The 22,859-nt window shown below is 39.3% G+C and overlaps 1 protein-coding gene across 2 annotated transcripts in view; it reads left to right on the top strand.

Moving 5' to 3' along the window:
- LOC306866126 (RNA-binding protein Musashi homolog 2-like) overlaps window positions 1–22,859 on the top strand; it is a 154,465-nt gene that overhangs the window by 25,471 nt on the left and 106,135 nt on the right. For both annotated transcript variants that reach the window (XM_079411153.1, XM_079411152.1), the window contains exon 6: window positions 19,481–19,573. In XM_079411153.1, the coding sequence (XP_079267279.1) occupies window positions 19,481–19,573 (93 nt within the window). The remainder of the gene's footprint in view (window positions 1–19,480; window positions 19,574–22,859) is intronic.

Below are 22,859 nucleotides of genomic sequence, written 5' to 3' on the forward strand. Positions count from 1 at the left end.
TCAGTTCTCTCCGGGCTATAAGGAGGAGAGATTCCGTTGAGTGCTGTATAATCCGACCCTGTTTGGTTTTGTTTGGCTGTAATATTAAAATTAAAATCATGTCGGGGAATATAAATGGCTCTCAGCTGGATTGTAGCACCAGAGGTGACCGCTTAGGTTTGCTTTCCTTGCAGTTTTGTGTCCTAATTTATCGTCTCTCTCTTCAACGCTTGCCCTGTGGTAATATAAGACAAAATGATGCAGGCTTTGTTTACTCGACTGCGTCGCCTGATTGCTGCTCTTCGTTCTGTTTGAATACAAACGGCAACAAAATGAGAAGATCTCAGTGTTTGATTATGCTTCTTTCTCTCTCCCTCTCATTCTTCACAGAGGATAGGCCTGTAACTGTAGTGCCTTTTGCATCTCCCTTTTTATGGCTTTAAAGTTTAGATTTTTATGTACAGATGCCTGGGAGGATTGTTGTCAAAGTTCCAGAATTTCGATACGATTAGCAGTGGAATTTCACAATTATTGATACAAATTTTGATACCACTTCTTTATTTAAAACATAAGTTAAAGCAATGATATGGAGCCTTGGAGTAAACTATTGTTCAAAAATTTGGGAACCGTAAGACTGAGAATATTGATTTGAGGTTTTAATGCAATAAGGAGCAGTTTTTTTCCCCCCTTTTTTTTTTATTTTTTATATACTCTGATTTGTTGCATGGAGCTGACGGTTTGCCTGTGTGTGTGAGGAGAAAGAGTTGGTGGTCGGCCCAGATGGTGGCTAGCTTTCTTCTTTTCACTGGCTCTTTGCTCAGTTCTTCTCCTCTGTCTGTGATCCCTTAACAGCCAGTTGTCGTATTTGACTGGATCAAAGTGAAGGCGAGCCCTTGAAGTTGGTTAGGATGCCACGCCGCTGCCTAGACGGCCAGGACAGACTGAGAATCTCTCTCATACGGATGCTCTTTAAAAAGATATTCGCTGTTTTCTGTGGAAATGGGCTTCTACATTTGCCTTTGTGGGGCTGTGGGGGGGTGGAAAAGAGTGAGTGTGTGTGTATGTGTGTGTGATGGCTTTCCCGGACTGGTCGGATCAGAGCGCCGGAAGCTAATGGAATTCTCCACTTCAAAGCAGAGTCTGCCTTCCAATCAGTTCAACACGGCAAGATTAAAGCCGACCCACATTCATCAGTTCTGATTAGACCGGCACTGTGATCCAGATGCTTGTTCTGACGGGCCGGCTGGGGCGAGTTTTTTCAGCGGCCACCGGAGAGGGCAGAGGTCACCCAGCCATCTCTTTTCCCGGGTTGTTATTGTTCACTCTCCTGTCATGGGATTTTCTCGGTCCAGACAAAAGACGTTTTAACATCTTTTGAGCTTTCACTTTCTGTCTCTTTAGGTGGGGTAGTGTATCTTATCCAAAAATCTGTAACCAGATCAGTTTAATTACAGCCAGTTACGACCTTCCAGACTGTGTCCCGGTGACCTGACACTGACCTTTACATTCAGTTCATGCAGCAACTAATGGTTTCCCTTTCCACAGGGTGACCTACAGGCAAGAGGGACTGTTTTTAGCCTCGTCTAGTCGTGTTATGACTGAAATTACTCTAAAATTGAAGTTTTGTACTTCATGCCAGTCTGCTGTTCAGTAGTTATGATCGCAGGTTTTCATACAATACTTTAAAATCATGTGTTTTCTGCCCTCTAGTTTCAGCCCGAACTGAACACTTTCATCATTTCTATCTTTCTCCTTTGTGTTGGCGTTTCTATAAATGTGGGGCTTCTATTCTAAGACGGAGCTAATGGGAGCAGGAAGTGAGAATCTCTATTTTTAACTCATTGTGTGTATTTGACTCGGAGAGGCTGGAATGAATCAGCCGACGTCATTTGCAGGAGAAACTTCACTCCACTGAGGTCCGTTAGAAGAGATGCTTTCTTTGCTTTGCTATATTTAAGGTCACTGATGTTCTGATTTTATATCCACCTTGTGTTACCTGAACATGGTGGTTATTTGCTCAGACCAGTTTTAACAGGTGCAGAAATGTCTTATGTTCACTGCTGGCTGCCCTGTTAGGGCAGAATCGCTTTATCTGTGAGATTTTGAATCAGAAAGTGGCAGAGAATTTGCGTGCATTCAAGCTGTTCAGGTAGCTGTGTTCAATCTGTCGTTCTCCTGGGCCAGCAATGAGAATAGCACACAAGAGCTCTTGCGTGACGTCGGTCCACATTGCAGCCGCTGAGATCATTGAATCCACCGCTATTCTGGGGCACAATGGGAAAGCGAGGGCAGAAGTCGGCCGGGGTAATTAGCTGTGTGGGGCGGAGTGGTTTTAAATGGTCCAGTTAATTATTATTTAAGTCTTTTTTTTTTTTTTTTTACACCGCGTGACGTACCAGCTGTGTGTGTGTGTGTGTGTATGAAAAATAATTTGTCTCCACTCAACCCAGGACCACACTCCTCTTTTACATGAAGATGTGTGACTGTGTCCCAGAATAAAATCATAGCATCGTGGTCACAAGCAGTTAACCTTCATTATCGTTCTCTAATTCTAGGCCATAGCTCTCTTCCAAAACCTAATGAGCTGCCTTTGTCTCCTGCCTACATAGCCAGCTGCCTTCTAAATAAGCATCAAAACTGAAATAGAACCTTATAAATGACTGAATTAGAATGCTTTTCATAGGTAGTAGCAACTACACATAGTACAAGGAGGATTTTTAATTTATAACAGTAGACCAGTTAAGGTAGTGCCATACAGTATTACATTTTGGACAGGAGTGAAAATGAGGTTGTGAGAGATTTGAAGTAAAGTGTGTTCAATTGATTGTACTGTTGTTTAACAACAGCCAATTGTAGCTGACAAAACATCTTTTCAGAAGATTTCCAGTAGACAAAAACTCCTTTTAAAACCGTTTTGAAATTTTATATATGTATATAATAAGCATGCTGTGCTACCTTTGTTGTTCAAAATGAAGCATGATGTTACTGGCTACCTTTTGAATCAGGAGCATTTTGAACAACATCAAGGCCGATTTAAAAAAAATATATAATTTAACTGTCACATTATAGTCTATGCAGACAGGCATAATAATTATGTCTAATAGAAGGCAGCATGTGCTGAAGTTGCATTGTTTTATCGCTTTAAATGCTCAAGGTGGATCCCGAATTGATCAGCAGGAAAATCATCTGGAAAAAAAGAAACCGTCTGAAAGGCATTCCAGCAATATTGTTGTTCTTTGTTGTTATTGTTGTGGTGTGGACTTGTCTATTCTTGTAGAATTACCAAGAAGTGTAATTTAAAATATTTTTAACTATCTCCGAACAATGCCTTCAAATACTCTTTGGGTGAGCAGCTCACTAGGTTTTGGATCAGAATAGACAAATACAAGGCATGCATCGACAAGGCCCTTTTTAATAGAAAAGGACATTTTTGTCAGTAAAGAGAAATTATTATCCTACAGATGCTGCCTATCAGTATTTCTTTCTCTATTTGTTAAATTGGGACAGAATATAGCATGTCAGTTGTGCATATGCATGAGTAAATGCTAGCTGATTGTGTAAATCCCATCATTTTCATCCTAATTATATCTCTGCCTGATGACATTATTATATGTTCACTGTATTGCCACAATACCACCTCAGCCTAAGGGGATGTGATTGACAGCACAGGGGCTTGACTGTTCTCTCAATGTGTGTTTGACAGCAGATGCAGGTGGATGGTACAACTGTGGTCGCTGAAGGTGATACTGAGTGTCAACACAGGACACAGTCAACTCGGGAGACCTGAATGTGTGTGTGTGTGTGTCTGGTGGCTCTGTTTTATAAACCTGGAAGTATAATTAATTGTTGCACGGGGCAGGATAGGTTTGGGCAATGTTGACTCTGCCCACTGTTTGTTATTTTTAACTGTCTCTGGACGATCTTTAGGTTTGGAAGAGAGAGAGAAGGTTAATGTGAAATAAACCTCTTTCTTACAAAAAAAAGTTACAAAAAAGTTCTCAAAGTTACAGCAGATTTCATTGCTATTTTATTATCAAAAATCAGATTTCCTTATGATACGACCCCTTTAATACTGAGAGGAGTAGAATGCTGAACATTAAGACCAGAGAAGGAGAAAGAGAGGATGCTAGAGAAGGAAGAGTGAGTGTGTCTTGTTCAGATGAGTGCTGGCTCTTGAAAACTGCGGTAAAATCACTCGGTTATTCCAGTGGAAACTCTTTACGCGAGTCTAATTCAGAGCTCAAGGCACTACAGACTCTTTTTAGGCAAGATGTGGATGTGTGTGAGTTAGTTTGATCACCTTCAGGCAGATATGAGTGTGTCCTACTGCAGATTTAAGCTCTAGACGCATCACACATCGTGCGTTTAGAGTTCAGCTTGGTCACAGGTCCTCAGGGAACAGTTTGACACTCTGTCCTGAATATATATTTTCACACATTAATGATGAATGGGATTTTCTGGAGTCCGTTTACAGGTAGAAGCACAGAGGCCTCAAGTGAGAGGACAACTGCTTTAATCTGTGTGCAGGAAATTTGTTTTGAGGATTCCCTGGATGCGATTAGCCATAGCTGACTCTCAGTGGCATGCAGTAGTGTTTAGTAAGGATGAGTGGGGAAACGGATACAGAACAGCTGCTCTGTGATCTCAGAACAGTCTAGACTATAAGGGATATGAGTACAAAACGGAAGCAAGCGTTCCTGAAGCTTGACCTGATGTTAACCACTTTAATTAAACAGGAAGTGTAAATGCGTGCCCTCTGTGAGAATTGTGCTCAGTTACACAAGAGCACGGGAGCTATAAAATGACTTTAAATCAATAAAGTAAAATATATATATTATATATTGATTTTTAAGTAAAGTGTACCAAGTTATTCTAAAGGATTATTACACATTTGTTTTGACACAAATATCTTATTGGACTTTTGCCCAATAATGTAGGTTGTATTTACCACATGGCCAGTCAGTGAAGCTGTTGATTAAAGACCATTTCTGTGTCCATGGCTCCTGTAGAGGTGCTTAGAGCAGCTGGTGAGATGCTGGACGTGTAGCTGTGCTAGAGTCAGGTGGAGAGGAGGCGGAGGAATGTACTGACCTCCAGCACTCGTTTATTAATAACAGCTGTCAGCTGAAATCCCTCCAGAGCAGAGCCCAGAAACAGCGGTCCGCAGGCATGCACGGATGCAGCTCATTCTGCTGGCATCCACCCCGCTGCCTGCACGCTGGAGGTCTTCAGAGAGAGACGACATGCATGAATGGGGACAAAAGGCCTTGATCTCAATTTCCCCTTGCCGTGTCCTGCTCTTTCTACAACCTTCCTCCATCTCCCACCCTTCTCAGGTGAAGTCAAGTTTAGTGTGTAAATCCAAATAAAACACTGTTCACAGTGCATGTAATGTTTGTAATGTGACACTTTATAGTGAAACTGGATATTTAGTAGATGAAAGTCCACATTACAAGTACAACAAAAACATTGTCAGCCAATGAGAATCCATCCTGTTTTGAAGAGCTTGAGCAAGTGGCAGGCAACATAACTACGCATGTGCTTATAATTGACAACATTATCGTCTGTTGGTGTGTATGCTAAAGTATTTATTGTTATAGTTATCATTCTTGCTGTGAACAGGCCTTAAATTGAGTTACAAAATTATCTGTTGCCTTTTAGACCATAACTGTGAGCCCCAGCCACCCAGTGTTCTCTGAATCTGGATGAGGACATTATTCAGCAATTTTTCCAGTGGTCGTCCCCTTTCTTTGTGTTTATCCTCCGGTTTCAGAAAACAAGTGGAAAGCTGAGGACGATGTGTTCTGCTCTTTTTGTCAGCGTGGAGGTCTGGAAACCCTCTGTGCACTGACAAATTCCCCACCAGTACCGATGAAACATTCTCACAGTGTTCTCTGTTAATGTTCTAGTTCTCAGTGGAGAATGGAAAAAAAAAAGAGTTTGTTGGGTGGGAATAAAGCAAATATCCTTTTTGGAGGTTTACTCAAGGCCTGCGGTGGCTGCAGCATGGAGGCGTTGGCCAGATCTTACGAACTTTGATGTCTTCTGTCTTTTGTTTCCTGCTAAACAGAGCAGCATTTTGAAGTTTATGTAAATAAACTCAGGAACCTGTTTTGTTGAAGGCCCGAGCTGCTCTGATGTGCACGGTGAAGGAGAGATGAAGAGAGAGAGAGAGGAGCAAAAGAGAGAGGAAGCGATCCCTTCCTCTTTTTGTCTCTTCTCATTTATTTTAGACTTTGATTTGAGGGTTTGAAACTCTTCCTGGTTTTCCTAGAATAATTATATACACAGAGTCTCCATGAAAGACCTTTAGATATGATAAAACCTCATTTCTTTGCGGTGAGTACGTCTGCCAAACTGCCTTCAATATTGATCTGTATGTCTGTATGCTGTTGGTTATGAGATGCTATGAGAAATCCTGGGTAGTTTGGTGTGTGAGATGTTTAATGTATTTTCAAAATCTCAAATAACAAGTTTCTTTATTTTGTGTGTTTGTTATGTGTAGCTCTGGTAAGTCCAAATAAGCCAGCCAGGAAGTAGACATTATGTGCTAATGGATGTTTACCTGGACAGGTGTACATGTGCACTACTGTTCAAAAGTTTAGGGTCATTAAGTGCCCCCCCCCCCCCCCCCCCCCCCTTCCAAAAAAAAAGATTTCGATCAAATGCTGTTCCTTTAAACATTAGACTATAATGAAAAATAGTGTTTCACTGTCTCCACCAATTTTTTTTTTTTTAGCAGCACAGCTATTTTCAGCATTGACAAAAATAAATAAGAAATGTTTCTTGAGCAACTAAAAATTTAGCTTTACCATCACAGGACTAAATAACATTTTAAAGTATTAAAAGAAAACAGTTATTTAAAATTGTAATAATATTTCACATTCTATCTTTTTACTGTGTTTTTGTTAAAATAAATACAGCTTTGGTGAGCATGAGAAATGATTGATTATTATTGAATGATAATGTATAATGTCTGTGCGCACAATAGGGGTGGGACAATAAATCGATATGGCGATATATTGCGATTCTTCTCAGTACGATACGATAATTGATATCTGGCGCCAAATATCTATATTTTAATTAATATAATAAGGTGCTCTAAATAGATTTCCCTATTCACAGCGTCTAAAAAGGGAATGTGTCCTTGGCCTCTGGTTGTTCAGTTTAATATGACACACTCAAGCCATGAATTTGATTCTGGCAGTCTAGAGTTTGTAATCACTAGATTTCATTTAGTTGTGTAATGGACATCAGAGCAGTTGTGTGTTCAGCAAAATGGTCTGTCAGAATCTCTAAACAGGTTGTAATTGCCCTTATCAAAGGGACACAGAGCATTGTGCAGTTTACACTTAAAACCCAACACCTTGTGCCATTTAACAATGTTTATTCATAACAGGCTAAGCTGTGCTTGAAAGTTTTAGTTGGATGTAGTTCTCATGATATGTGCACAAGGTAAAAAAGAAGCTTCTGCACTGTTAATTTGAGTTAAATAAACTTGCTTTTGAAGTTCCTAAAGGAACATGAGAAATATTGGTATTTCCTTATATTAATACATATTCAGTTTCTGGGTTTTCATGTTTGTTTGTTTTTTTTTTGCGTTTTTGCCTTTTATTATTACAGAACTGTATAGAGGTGACAAGGGTTGGGTGACGTCAATAAAATTGGCATAAGATTATGTCATCGCGATGGGGGTGGAGGTTAGGGGGTGTGCCTGAAGCATGAATCCATATTCAGAAAGGCACAGAAAGCAAATAACAATTGCAAATGGTTGCCAGTTACATTACAGTACATAAAATTTCACTTGCCACATAAACAGAGTAAGGAGAGATGACTGAGGATGATGGCAAATGATTTGCAGATCCTGAGCACCACTGACAATCTAATCTTGTAATCTTGTAAAATTTGTGGCAAGTACTGCCGATCCATAGTATAAACAGTACATGCGATCTCGAATCTCGAAAGTGAAACTAAAAAGTGATCGTGCATTCAAAAGCAGTTCAATGCCAGGCATAGTAGCGGTTCCCTCATGCCAGCAATTTTATATACAGTATTACCCAATGATATAACTGCGAGAGAAAGTATTGAAATATATATTTTCCTCCCATCTCGTATTTATTTTCTTTAGGGGTTCTGTCATTTTCTTTACAAACATGGTATTGGGATGTGGCGGATTGCGGGGGGTATGGGGTGGGGGTTACGATGTCGGCTCAACATCGTGATGTCAGTCAGCCATCGGGGACAGGAGTCGAAGTGGGATAGAGAGGGGGCGGGATTGGGTCCTCTATCTGGGATTTGAACTCGGGACACCTGTAGTGCAGTGGCGCTATATGTCGGCACACTTTGCCACAAGGCTATCGGCGCTGACAGTATTTTCTTTTTTTTTTTTTAAGGCACATGAAAATAAGAACTAAGTCTCCAGTCTCCCTGAAAGGGTTTTTACATTAGCGTAAAAAATGAAATGCACAATAATACACAAAAGTTGTACTTTAAGACACAACATCAAGCCTCACTCACGTGTGCATGCATCATCATTGTGGATGGAAAGATGGAACAATTTCTACTGTAAAACTGATTTATTCTGATTTGTTACATAAATCAACTGTTCTTTATGATGGCATTTCAGTAATGGGTCCTCACCGTTACCCGTTTCTTACTTCCGCTCGAGTGCTGCTTGACTTTGAGTGTTTTAAAAGCGTTATTTTCTTTAACAGTACTGCTTTAAAACATCATAATTCCTTTGGAAACGAACATGCAGTGCACAGAGCTGTTTTTCGTCTGAAGTGACCAGCAATTTTAAAAGCCCACAGACTCCATTTGGCAAGAACTACATTTTTAATCGCCTTACAGACCTATAGGGTATGTGGAAGAGAGTATAGTGATGAGAGACGGAGGGTTCCTGTGGTTCTGTCGAGGTGTGCGACAGGATTGGGTTTATGTGAGGTGCCTGTCACGAAGCAACCCCGTGATCATGAATGAACTGTATGCACGCACACCATATATGGCACACACACATACACTGCATGCAGCATTAACATAGTCTGTTTTCCGGCACTGATATCATGTATACACGGACCTGTATAATGTCTGTGAGTGTTCGAATGTATTGTGTATTATGTGTTTAAGATATGTGAGGGTACGATGTGTATTTTATTCATTAGGTGTAGTGGATATATGCACAACGTGTTGGGTAACATTAGCTGCTACATTGTTAATTAATTTTCATTATAAATAACTACAATACACATGTTTGATTTAAAGTATTTTATTTAAGGTTAGGTTACACAGTATAACAAATATAACTTACCTGCTTGTAATACACCAGGGACCAAACCTGAATTGTTTTAAACCCAAAGCATTAAGCATGGTGGATGCGCCATCTGAATGGGAGAAACCATTTTGGGTATGACGTCAATGGGAGGGGGGAGTCCAATGTACCTAAAACAAGGTTTACATTTGTTCATCCATAGGTTGTATTTTTATACTGTGATTTGTGAAATGTATACATGAATAGATGCTGTTTTATGTGCATAATGTGATCAGAAGTGCCTATGTAAGGAAGTAAACTTAGCTGTGGATTGGTACATCTCAGGGTGTGGCCTAGACTATAAAATGGCTGCCGGAGTTGTACATGTGGGTCGCCAGTCGTCATGGTCGAGGGTCAGGTTGGTTTGTGTGGAGGGAGTAAGCAATAGAAACTTGTGCTTGGAAGTTTGTTAATCAAACTACGCAACTGTTGTTGTGGCTAAGGTCCAACAAAGAGACTTGTAAATACTGTTTTTTTTTGGGGGGGGGGGGGTTTTGCTTGTTTTGCTGTGAGATCTACACTATCTGTACAATAAATTCACCTCCACTGGAATTTCCTGTCGCCGTGGTCTTATTATGCCTCCGACCGCAAGTGCAATATCTTAACAGTGTCTAAATCTTTAAGAGCTTAGCAGCAGAGCATGGCTGAGAAATTAGAGATCTGGGAGCAATTACAGAAGATGGAGAGAGAAGAGCAGAAATGGAGGAGAGATGAGGGGGAGAAATGAATGAGTCGGTGAAAATGAGATGAAGAGATTTGGTTAGTCAGAGAGTATGTGTGTGTTAGGGTAACTCAGTGATTCGGACTCCCCAGAGGCTGACCAGATGCTGCATTTCCTGCTTAGATGAACAGCTTCTTTTTGAGGGTCTAAGAGAGAACTGGTAAGGGCTATTGTGGGATAGGATTAGTGTGCAGTTAACTTCCATATTGTGGAATATTTCAGAGTGAAACTTTTTTTCGTTCAAAAGTACAAACTGTATTTTTAGGCTAGTCCAGTGATTGTACATGTGTCTAGAGTTAAAAAATAAGGCTCTTTTCAAGGGCAGGTACTCTGTCCTTCAAATAAAATGTTTATTTGTCCTTCAAATAAAATGTTGCTGATGTAACTGATGTTTTTCTAATAAATTGCTTCAAATGCAGTTTAAAATTGCACAAAAAATTCATGTTTTAAAAAATCAAAACCTGACTGCCTCTGTTAGAAATCTTATAATGGGCCGTGTTTGGATCTTTCACCAGGACAACAACCCTAACAAACATCAAAATAAACACAAAAATGGGTCACTGAGCACAAAATGAATCTTTTACCATGGCTGTCCCTGTCCCTGTCCTCTGACCTGAACCCTACAGAAAATGAGTGGGGTGAACTGAAGAGAAGTACTACTAACATGGAGCTGTAAATCTGAAGGATCTGGCGAGATTCTGTATGAAGAAAATGGTCGCTGATCTCTTATCAGGTGTTCTCCAAACTCTTCAGGCATTATAGGAGAAAACTCGGAGCTGTTACCCTGGGAAAAGGACGTTGTAATAATTGGGTGCCAATAATTGTGGCCAACATGAATTATAGAAAGCATTTATTTCACAATGAGACCCCCACTTTCAATTGTTTTACTTCAATAATAGGTTGGAATTTTTTGAATGAAAGATAAAAAGGATAAACAATGCAGATTTATTTTCACAGCCGGCTTTGCTCATATTTACCAAGCGTGCCAATATTGGTGGAGGGCACTGTATGTAGTCTTTCTAGTTGATGAAGAAAAGTTTAAAATGAACAAAGGGCAGTGTTGCATGATGTACGACTGTGACGGTGGCAGATTTTTTTACTGTCGGGGTTTTGTTGTGATGCTTTCAATAGAATTCAGCATTTATAGCATATACCATTTAGCTGTAAATTAGTTTATTTAGACTGTTTATTCACAAATGACCTCAAAGGCCATACATGGCATGTCTACACCAGATTTGAGAGGCGTTGCGTGGCACGACAAAATACAATAGTCAATAGAAATTACATCATCGTAATCCGTGATGCTGTCTACACTGGTGCAGCACAACAAATCCCTGACTGTAAACTGATGCCTCGTTTATGACATGCTGACACAAAGTTAAAATGATTTTTAACGGTCGCTTTGCCGCGTCCAGTGTAGACAGACTTTAGCTGTTGTGGTGTGGCGCGTTAAGTGTTAAATGGGCAAGCACTTCATATCTCAAGAGCTGTTTCCAGTTGCTATTTGCGAGAGGAGGCCAGCGAAAACCCGCTTGCTTGGTGGTGGAATAATGAGGAAAGATACCTGGCCATGGTTGCTTAAAATGCATTTGCGCAACAAGCACACCATCTGAACGCGTGTTCAGTGCAGCTGGAAACATCGTAACACCAGTGAGGTCCTCCCTTAAACCGGACAATATCAACATGTTTGTTTTTCTGTCAAAGAATTTTAAATCTAACATTTATATAAAAGCCAAGGCAGGCTTAAGCATTAGTGTTTACATTTACGTGACACGGTTCTCATGGCGACCATCACAGCCCATGTTTTTCTTTTGGATAATCATTAAAAATTTGTCAGTTTGATTGTTTACATACCACAGAGTCTGATCCAATTATCAATCATACAGATCCTTTCTGGATACCTAGTATCCAAATTACATTAGTACCATAACTTTTTACTATGACGCTGGGAAATTTTTACGTTTGTACTATAATAACTGTGAGTCATTTATCTGTTGTGAAGTCAGTTGTGCACAGTAAGACCAGGGACGTTTCTTTTAAAACTGAAAGGGTCCTGCATTTATTGCATGTTGTCTTTAATATTTAACATTCTCTTATTTTTAGGCTTTTTTGGAATCCAGATGGTTGTTCTTTTGCTTGTGTGGAATCATTTCCATGTGATTCAGCGCCTGAGTTCTCGTGATCCGATCTGGCAGGTTTAGGTGGGCTGGTGCGTCTGCTCATTGGCCCCTGTTTAAAAGCTGGTGGTGATGAGGTTACAGGAGTCGTGTGGAGATGCAGTACAGGAGAGAGCTGATCTGAACTCGGCAGCCGTGAAGGTGTTCCACAGTGCACAGGGCAGAGTTGCAGGATGGCAGCGCCAGCTTGGTGCCTAGTCATGTGTGAGTCCAGCATCAGGAGGGAGAGAAGCGACTGTGCCAGCTTGCTTTACACATCCCTAGCAAAATGTCTCTCTCTCTCTCTCTCTCTCTCTCTCTCTTTCTCTTCTCTCTCTCTCTTTCTCTTTCTCTTTCTCTTTCTCTTTCTCTTTCTCTTTCTCTTTCTCTTTCTCTTTCTCTTTCTCTTTCTCGGTTCTCTTTCTTTTCTCCAGCTGTGGTGACTCAGCGGGACAGTGGGTGCAGAGAGAGAGCGAAAACTGCAGTAGTACAGTTGAGGTCATTTTTGTTAAACTCTAACATCTCCCAAGCGCAAATGCCTAAATTCAGCCTGAGGCTAGCCATTCATAATCATGAAATTAGTATTCTTTGAAAGCAATGAGAAATACTTCTGGATTTACCAAAGCCAATTTTTTTTCTTTAAAAATTCTTTGTCAATATTTTTGAAGCAGATTTTGTAATGGCTAATGGTTGACCGTTATGGACATTTTAATGGCCTAAACTGATGTCTAGAGAGCAGAATACAAGCTAAAGAGTTTGTTGCAAATGCAAAAACGTTTAGCTTAAGTTTTTTTTTTTTTTTTTTTTTATCTTTTATACCTACTGAAGCTGGATTAATACAGTAAAAACAGTAAAAAAAAAACAGAAAAATACAGTAAAAACAGTAAAATTGTGGATTGTTGTTGTTATTAATATTATTTAAAATATCCGCTTTCTGTGTTAATTTAAAAATGTAATTTATTTCTGTGAAGGCAAAGCTGAATTTTTAGTTGTTGGTACTCCAGTCTTCAGTGTCACATGGTCCTTCAGAAATCACACTAATATGCTTACATGGAGCTCAAGAAGCATTTCTTCTTATTTTTGTTTAGCATTTATTTAAAACAGAAATCTTTTATAATGTTATACTTTTACTGTCAACTGTAAATTTAATTGATGAAGAAAAAGTATTATTTTTTTATTTAAAACAAAAATCTGACCTACCCCAAATTATTGAAAAGTAGTGCCGTTCATCTTGTAAATAAAATTCTGTCATTCTATCTTGGACTGCATGGAAAGTCAATAAAGGCTTACGTTGTGGTATTGGCTGCTTCATTAAGGTGCTGTTGAAAGTTTGAAGGATGAATGTAAGCATTTGTCTTGGGCTGTGTGTTTAAATATGTTTTTAAGGTTGAGTGTTGAAGCTAACTGACTTTAAGAGATTTTCCCTGTCAAGCATACATTTGAGCAGTTTCTTTACCTCTCTTGTCACTTAATTATTTTAATTAGTAATTAAGGATATTTTTTTGTTTTGGAGAACTCTGACAGGGTCAGGTGTTTTTTAAAGGACAGCTGAAGTAACACAGAAACCCAGAGGATAATTTTATTGCTCAGTAGTTGCTATTTTCCAGAGTGGGGGGCAGTCGTGGCCTAATGGATAGAGAGTTGGACTTGTAACCCGAAGGTCGTGGGTTCGAGTCTCGGGTCCGGCAGGGATTGTAGGTGAGGGAGTAAATAATCAACACTCTCTTCCACCCTCAATACCACGACTGAGGTGAGACCCTTGAGCAAGGCACCAAACCCCCAACTGCTCCCTGGGTGCCGCAGCATTTGTTGCCCACTGCTCTGGGTGTATGTTCACTACTGTGTGTACACTTGGATGGGTTAAATGCAGAGCACAAATTCCAAGTATGGGTCACCATACTTGGCCACACACCACTTCCCTTTCCCTTTCCCACTTTCCCTATTTCATTGTTCAGGAGACTTATATGAAGGAAAACCAAGAACTCTATTAAGTATCCACTTAAACAGTTTGAGACAGTACTTAAACAAAAACAAAAGTAAACATTTGCTCTTCATTTAATGTTATTTCTGTCTAGAAGAAGCAATTGGAAGTATAAATAAAAATAATCAAATTTTTCTTTCTAATTAAAAAGGTTTATTTTGCAAGACTGATCCTGATAGACCACTCTCTCGTTCTCTGTCAGAGTATTTTTAGTTGAGCTGTCACTGATAACACAAGAGTTATCACTCTGCGACACCCGTGACACACTCGCTGTTTCTATGTGGCATTTTCACATTTCCTCTGGATATTAATTTTGCATATGAAGCTCACCTAGTGTGCAGATGACAGTGGTGTGTTCATAAATGTGAGCAGGTCTCTCTCTCTCTGTTCAGCTGAAGGGTGTTGTAACTGAGCAGTTTGTGTGGACACTTCCTCCCTCTTTTCATTCATAAAAACGTCTCCATATATACAATCCAGAACGCAAGTCCACACCTTATCACAGGAACATCTCACAGTAACTTTAGACTGGAGGGATGTGTTGAATTACCACAATTCTTTTTGCGATTTTAGCAATCCTGTAAGATCACTGCATGTCACACTGTGCGACATGGATCTGATAAACTTGGCTACGGCGTGTGTGTAGACTGTACGATGATGACACCTATTGACTCGTACGATACGATGCTCGTTACTATAGTAGAGTAAAATGTCATCAGCATGCGCTAGTGGTAAACAAAAAGAGTGTGATAAATCAACCTTTAGCAGTTGTAGTTTTTATGTGTGCTGAAAAGAAGTGGAAGCGTTTTATGTTTTAGTGCCATGTTGTATTTTTTCATGTCGCATTTTTATTGGTTGGTCAGTAAACATGGATCACACCAGCAAACACACTGTGCAGTGATCATGCTGTATTGTAGGCTATCTTTGGCTGCAAGACCGTAAAAACGGCAGTCTTTGAACCTCTCTCACTGTACGACATAAGAGCACCAATTAGGAACCACGATCACAGAAATCGCCACAATTGTTTCACGATGCCAATCTTTTGTCTGGGACAGCGGAACATCGTGCCGTGTGTTTAGGGCTTTAAAAAGTTCAGGTGTGTGTGTGTGTATGTGTGTGTGCTGATCTGGTGTCGGGGGCAGGTGGATGTCTCACCCTGTAATCACCACTGGGAAAAGTGAGAGCCGGCGTGGATCGCTGATGGCTGCGGCCACATTCTAATCACTCCTTTTTGAAAGTGAACAGAAGGCAGAAAAGCTGAGGGAGAAAGTGCTCTGATTGGGAGCAGGATGAAGAAAAGCTCCTCACAGGAAAGAGGTCTTGGCTTGAACGGATCCCCTCTGGTTCAAGTGGCCTTGTTTGAGAGATGAAGCCAAAGTCAGACAACTGTAATCAGCTGTCCACAAATACTGTCATTCACTAAATCAGAAGCTCTTATTCGAGTCATGGAGGAACCAAGTGTGTGTGTGTGTCTCAAGTGAGAGGCTCTTCAGTGTGTATTTTCAGCTCTGGCTCTTCTGTAGAACTTAGATGTGAGAGCTCATGATTTGGTTCCTTATTTTGTTAAATGTCCCGTTTTAATTTTATGTCAAAGTACGTTTTTTCACTTTTCTTTTAAAACTTTGGGCTAATATGCAAGAGGTTTTAGGTTTCTCCATAATCTATCATTTAGGAAAACGCTTAATTGCAGACTGATCCAGGAGAGCTTTCTTTCTAATTTAAAAAGGTGTAGTCCAACCAAAATCATTTACTCACCCATGTTGTTCAATCCTGTATGCCTGACTTCTGTGGAACATCCAAGAAGTTATTTTGTTGAAATGTTGGGAACCAAACAACATTAGAGCCTACTGACAGAAAACATACACGCTTTTTCAAAAAATATATTTTTCCACTGAAGGAAGGAAGTCATGCAACATAATGTTGAAAGATGTTTTGTCAGCTGAACAATTGGTATGTTGTTTGTTAAACAACTATACAATCTATTGAACACACTGTACTTCTATCCCTCAAAACCTTGTTTTCATTCCTTTCAGAAATTAAATATGGTGCTTCCCCATTTACACTTATAGAGGTAAATTTTTTCCCCCTATAGTTACGTTGTTAGTCACTAACTTTAAAAATAGCTCTTGCAACAAGGTTTTGCTGCTATATCTTTAATAATTCTGAATGCAAATGACTTAATTGTTTACATAAATATCAGACTTCAGCGCTTCACTATGCTTACGTAGTATACTGTCACTTAAAATCTCTCAGGAAAAAAGCCACTAGAAATATGTCCTTGAGAAACAGCCGTGACCTTGCAACAGATCTCACACACTCAGACACACTCTCTGCTGCAGAGAGAAAGAGATTGTGTCCTCCTGGGAACCAGAGAGAGGTCATTCAGTGTCTGTTGAATTCTCCTTCAGCGGTACAGCTCTAAAACACCAGCAGGTGTGCAAGCAGATCGGTGGGAAAGTTACTCGTCTCTTCCGTTTCTCCAGCTCCTCCCTGGAGCCCGTCGTCTGTGTTTCTGCCTGTTTGAGCTGAGCTGGGAATACATCTTCATAACTCAAATCTCATTTTAATAAGTGACAGAAGCAGATTCTGCACAAATAATAAGCAAACACATCATATTAGCACAAACCTCTTCCTGTATGTCCCCGAGAGAAAAACAGGCGATGGACTCTGATACCCATGTTATACATTTTTGCTCTGAATAATGTAAGTTGTGTAACATCCAAGCTCTCTTTATTCCTGTATCGATGTCTTTTTACCGTGCTGTCTGTCTCTCGCTTCTCCAGGAGGATTTAGGCAGTCGTGTCGGGTTGTCACCATGGAGAAAGCAGGAGTGAAAGTAATTGCGTTGTTGCAGTGCTTGTAGAAATCCCATCAGCTCTGTGGGCAGGCCTGTCACAGAGCATAAAGAGCCAGCTAAAAACTTAAGCATCCACAGACAGGGCAGCATCGGTGGCAGGCAGGGAAACGCCTCTCGCATAGAACTGAGGTGTCACAGGAAGCAGATGAAACTGCTTCTGGAATTGCAGGAACAGGACCAGCTGCTGTTTCCATTAGCTAGATCTGTGCTGATAAGAACAGGGATGCTGGTAAATATCCAGGCTGAACAACCCTGATAACCTGGGTGGATGTGCTCTCGTTTTAGGCTCTGCTCTCCGGCCACTGGATTGATTTGCATCCTGAATGAGTGTCAAATTCAAGCTGCCAGTGCTGATGCAAATAGACAGGTAGATAGACAGTCACGTATCTGCTTGAACTTTCAACATCTTCACTCTTGATTGGCGTGTTGGCTGTTGGGTGTGGTTATTGCACATTCAATGACAGAATACACAGATTTATGAAGTATTTAAAGGTGTAGTGTGCCATTTCTTTTTGCTAGAATCACCAGATGGAACTGCTAATAGAACAAACATTTATGGCTAATACTGCTGTTCAGAAGTTTGGAATAATTATTATTGTTATATATGCCGATAAAACAATATTAAGATACTGTAAAACAATCGTTGTGAAATATTATAATTTTTTTTTTTTTTTTTTTTAAGAGTCGTTTTCTATTTGAATCTATTTTAAAATTTAATTTAATCCTGTAATGGCAGTATTTAATTTTCAGCAGCTTTACGCCAGTTTTCAGTGTGGGATGATCCTTCAGAAATTATTCTAATATGCTGCCTTGGTGTTTAAGAACCATTTTTCATTATTATCAGCTTCATATTTTTGTGAAGACCATGGTTCACAACCATTCAAAAGTAAGAAATATTATTAATAACTGAACACCAGAAAAATAACTGAAGAATCATGTGACACTGAAGACTGGAGTAATGACTGCAGTTATTTTAAACTGTAATAATATTTAATACTATTTCTGTTTTTGCTGCAAGACAAATGATGTAATTTATTGCAGTGATTTTAATGCACTTTTTATTTGGCTATTACATTTCCTAAAGGTGCATGTAGATTCTTCCTGCCTTTCTCTTTCTCTCTTCGGGGGCACTTTAGCTATTCCTCCTGTCACCTCTCCTCGTGCTCTGTAGAAATCTTTTGTGCTTACCCAGCTCTGGAATTAATCAAGGTTTTAATGTCTCCTTCCTTCCCTCTATTCCTTAATTGAGTTTTGAGGGAAAAGGAAGGATTTTTTTTCTCTGTTATTGTTTTTAAGTGTGACTGGAGCTGAAAAGCATCTGGATGTGTGTCAGAGCAGAAGTAAACATGTCAGAGGTTTAACTGAATGGAAGGCTGCGCTAATGGTGCCAAACACGTGTGTGGCATCAGTGAAAAGTGATTTGCAACAGAATTATTAGCTGTGAAATCTTGGGAAGTTGCATCTGGAGAGACTGGAATCAGCACTGTCTCTCTCTTAAAGCTTTCATTAAGAGTTTGTTTACAGAGGAAGATCTTCAAACACAAATGTGTCATCCTGAGGTCAGACCTTTGACCTCAACATCACCTTAAAACATAAAGTATACGGAGAAAAGCCCCCAAATCAAGATGAATAAAGACATTATGATAGTCAAAAGCACAGAAGAGACAGGTTCTTGTATTTTGTCTTCTCTGTTTTAATTGTGAATCTGTGAAATTGGCAGATGGACTTCTATTGACATTCTGTTCTGCACTTTATTTTACAGCATGTGCACTTGTACTTGCAGTGTACTTACCCAATAAAGTACAGAATAATATTAGGTAACTACATGGGTTAGGTTTAGTGGTAGTTTCAGGGTTTGTACCAAGTTATTACCTATATATATATATATATATATATATATATATATATATATATATATATATATATATATATATATATATATAGTATGCACATGTGGAATAGGACTGTAAAATTTAGTGCTACCATTTTTTTTGTCAGCATGTTTTTGCAGCAGTCATTTTTTCACTCTTGTCACTTACAGTTCATTAGCTCACAACTCAGCTAAAATATATCTATATTTTTTTTGGTGGTGGCACTACAGATTCAGATAAATAGCGGTGCAGTAAACATTAATATAGTTTTCTTTACTATATTTGTATTTGATTTTTCTCATTCTCCAGATTTCTCACACCATCTGGTAAAAAAGTCTGTTCTATTTCTTGATCTATTACTTGGTATTTCATAAATCTTAATGTTTGTTACTGAAATGTAGGCAAATTAATGATTTAATGATCTCTTTCTCCTCTGTATTTAATAAAAAAAAAGTGAACATGCAGATTGTAATCACACATTTAAACAAACTAATGAACATCATAAACTGAATATATCAGTGTCAGCAATCTAAGTGTCTGCTTGCTTTGAATGTGTTTTGATTTGCTCATGTTGTGTTTTTTTTTTTTTTTTCTTCTCTCTTTCTCACCAGATGGTCACAAGAACAAAGAAAATATTTGTGGGTGGATTATCAGCGAGCACAGTTGTTGAAGATGTGAAGCAGTATTTTGAACAGTTCGGAAAGGTAAGACCAGAACATCACTCCCTACTGATATTCCAGTGTGTACATCTTCAGATTTCCATGCCTAGGTAAACACAGACTCGCTTGTGTCTGCTCCGAATGTATTCGTTTCAGAGCAGTACTGGAAATGAGGGCACAGGTGTGTGAAGGCGGTGTGGTTGATTCAGGAAACTGTTTTTGGTGTTTTCTGTGAAGCTGAAACTTACAGTAGCATTTATATCCAAACATTTACTGCCAAGTAGCTGACATTAATTAGAACCTGCCTAGGCGTGGGGTTATGATGGGTGTGGGTGGGGTGGAGTTTGAGGGTGTGGCTATGGCTGGGATTGGATGAGTAAAGAGGAGGAGGAGGGGGGGGGGGGGGGGGTTGTTTGGACTGGGAGTGGGTGGGGTTTGAATTGTGGGTATGGCTAGATTGTTGTGGTTAGACATAAGGGTAACTTGCACTGTATTTTTATATGGATATTGTTGCCATAGTTATGGAAATTTCAACGAATGAAAGACTGCAGGCTGTTACTATTACCTGTCTGCTTATATAAATAAAAATGACTCTGAGTGTAAATATTCACCACGACGGCCACAATCATCATGGCTGAGCAGGACTTGATTATATGAGACAAGCTTTTTTAGCTTCTCCTGGCTCGTTGTCTTAGCTTCTCATGGAAGATTTTAAGAGCACAAAAAAAATCAGTGTGATTTGTGTCATCTGAAATCAGAGCCCCTCTCTTTCTCTTCTCCCAGCTCTCTCTCCCTTCCCCACAGGCTGGGAACAGGCTCTCTTTCAGGCTTTCTTTCTCAGGTGGATTTGTATGTTTATTAAATAAACTGGCCATCCACTGTACACTGCCATTATCTCTGTGTATTTGTGCAGCACTGAGACTCCCGCGGATGGGAACTGGGTACTTTAGAGAGAGAGCAACTGATGCCTGGCATGTCGATTGGACATGTTTGGAATTTCTTAGTGGACTTAAATGCCATCACTCATGTGTATGTCTTTTGAGTTCAGTTGTCTCTGCATGGATGTGTTTTGTGTGCTTCAGTGATCAGGGTGAGTTTGTGTATGTTTCTAATTTTGTGTGAATATGTGTTTTGGGTCGTTGTGGCAGTTAAGAGCCGAAAGGAGGAAACAGGTGGTGAATTTTTTTTAAAAAAATTTTTTTACACTTTTTTTACTTCTTCATGGAAAACACTGCAGAAAGAAGTTTTCAATGTGTCATCTGTTTAGCCAATGAAACCACAGTTGAACAACAGTGCACATTTTTGAATTCTGCTCTTTACAGCCTGTTTTAGGGTCCTTTGAAATGTTTTACTTTTTCCCAAATTCCATTTTATTCTTTTTCCAAATTCTGTTTCTTCCATTTAAATTTTTCAGTTTTTAATGGTTAAATTACATTATATTAATCAAAGATTAATGTCTAATTAATTGAAGTCATGAAACTAGCAATATTAAACAGCGATTTATTAAAAGTTTTAAGGCCCTATGAAATGTTTACTTTTTTCTCAAATTCCGTTTTATTTGAATGGTTTCTTTAAATATTAATAATCAAAAGCATCTCTAATTAATTTATTTGATTAAAAAAATACTGTTTTATTTATTTTTTTTTATGTATCCATCTAAAATTTGGTCAATTCCGTGACATTCCACATCATAGAACCCTATTCTCCCGGCACCCTATTCTCATTCACATCAAATTAAAGAAATATTTCACCCAAAAATGAACATTTTCTGAAAATGGAATCACGCTCAGGCCATTAAAAATATAAAGTTTATTTATTATTCGGAACAGATATTCAAAAATTAAGCATTACATCACTTGCTCAACACACCTCAGCAGTGAATGGGTGCCGTCAGAAACATCACAGTAATCAACAAATAATCCAGTCTAATAAACATCTTGTGAAGTGAAAAGCTGCTTGTTTGTAAGAACAAAACCATCTCCTATATGTTATGTGAGCACTTCAGTTGTCTGCTGCAGTGAACTTAACAGCCACAGGTGTCGCTAATAACAAGGGTTTCTGAATTCTCAATATATAAATAGACCATTTAAATCTATTTGGTCTGTTCTGATAATTAGTCTGCACTTTTTTTGTTTTAATACTTGTTGTCCATTGTAATGGAGGGATAGAAGCGGAGCAGCCGTTATTGAGCACAAACACTGATGTACTTCACGCAGGTGTGTGCTCAGACAGGGAAGAAAACATACACGAGTGTGTACTAGAGAGTTCACTCAAGTACAGCTCTGAACATCACACAGAGACACAGCTGGCCATCGCTGAGAACGACTCCCTGCACAGACACAAGCGAGAGAGAGAGAGAGAGAGAGACTGTTGCCACCTCAGGGTGCTTGTGTTCTTCCGTTCAGACGAAACAGAGAATTGTTTTCAGAGGATACAACGATGGTGGGGTCATAGACAGGAAATGCGTTTCTAATATCATGGCAGATGTTTAGTGTGCATTGAGATTTTCTAAATAGCAGGCCGGTAATTAAAAAAAAAAAACAGATGACTGTTTCCGCTTGTGTGGCGTTGAGTGTATGGCTTCATTTAGTGACACGAATGCGTAATAACTTCAGCCAAATGGATTTAATGACCATTAGCAGATGTTCACTGCCACAGCTACCACAAAACGACTCGCAGGCTCTGTTTAAAAATGGCAAAATACAGGATCTAGATGCAGATTTCACTTCTTAAATGTTTTGCCTTCTTTCTTAGATCTAAATAAAAAAAAAGGAAAATATAAATGAGAAATGTGCAAGGATGTCATTCTTTTGGAGTTTTTGTATTTGTATATATATGTTCCACTGAAATCAACTGTCCGATTTAGTTACAGGTGCACATTTTCATAACTTTACATTTCATGGCCCATATAATACCACATCTGTCTTCGGTGTGTGTGTGTGTGTATAGGTTAGTCATACATTTGCCTAGAGTAAGTGCAAATATGTAGGTATAATAAAAACATCTTCCCTTGAAACGAGGCATTTAATTTCATTAGCCTGTTAACCTTTGCCAGAGCGACGGCGCACTGAACGCTCTTTGTTTGCATGTGTCATTGTTTTCTAATAGAATAAATGAAACGGGACAAAGTTAATCTTGACAAACTATATATCATTCTGAAGGTCTAAACCTCAAGCATCGACGACAGATCGCTGTTTTTCGATGGAAAGCTTATAAGGAATGTTTTTGCTACATTTGTGTAAGCAGTACACATCAAAGCATGCAGAATAAAAAAGCAGTACGTACCATCATCATTGTAATAACGAGTCACAAACACGTCCACTGCTGAAAT

This window comes from Barbus barbus (genome assembly GCF_936440315.1).
Source record: "Barbus barbus genome assembly, chromosome: 47".
NCBI lineage: Eukaryota > Metazoa > Chordata > Actinopteri > Cypriniformes > Cyprinidae > Barbus > Barbus barbus.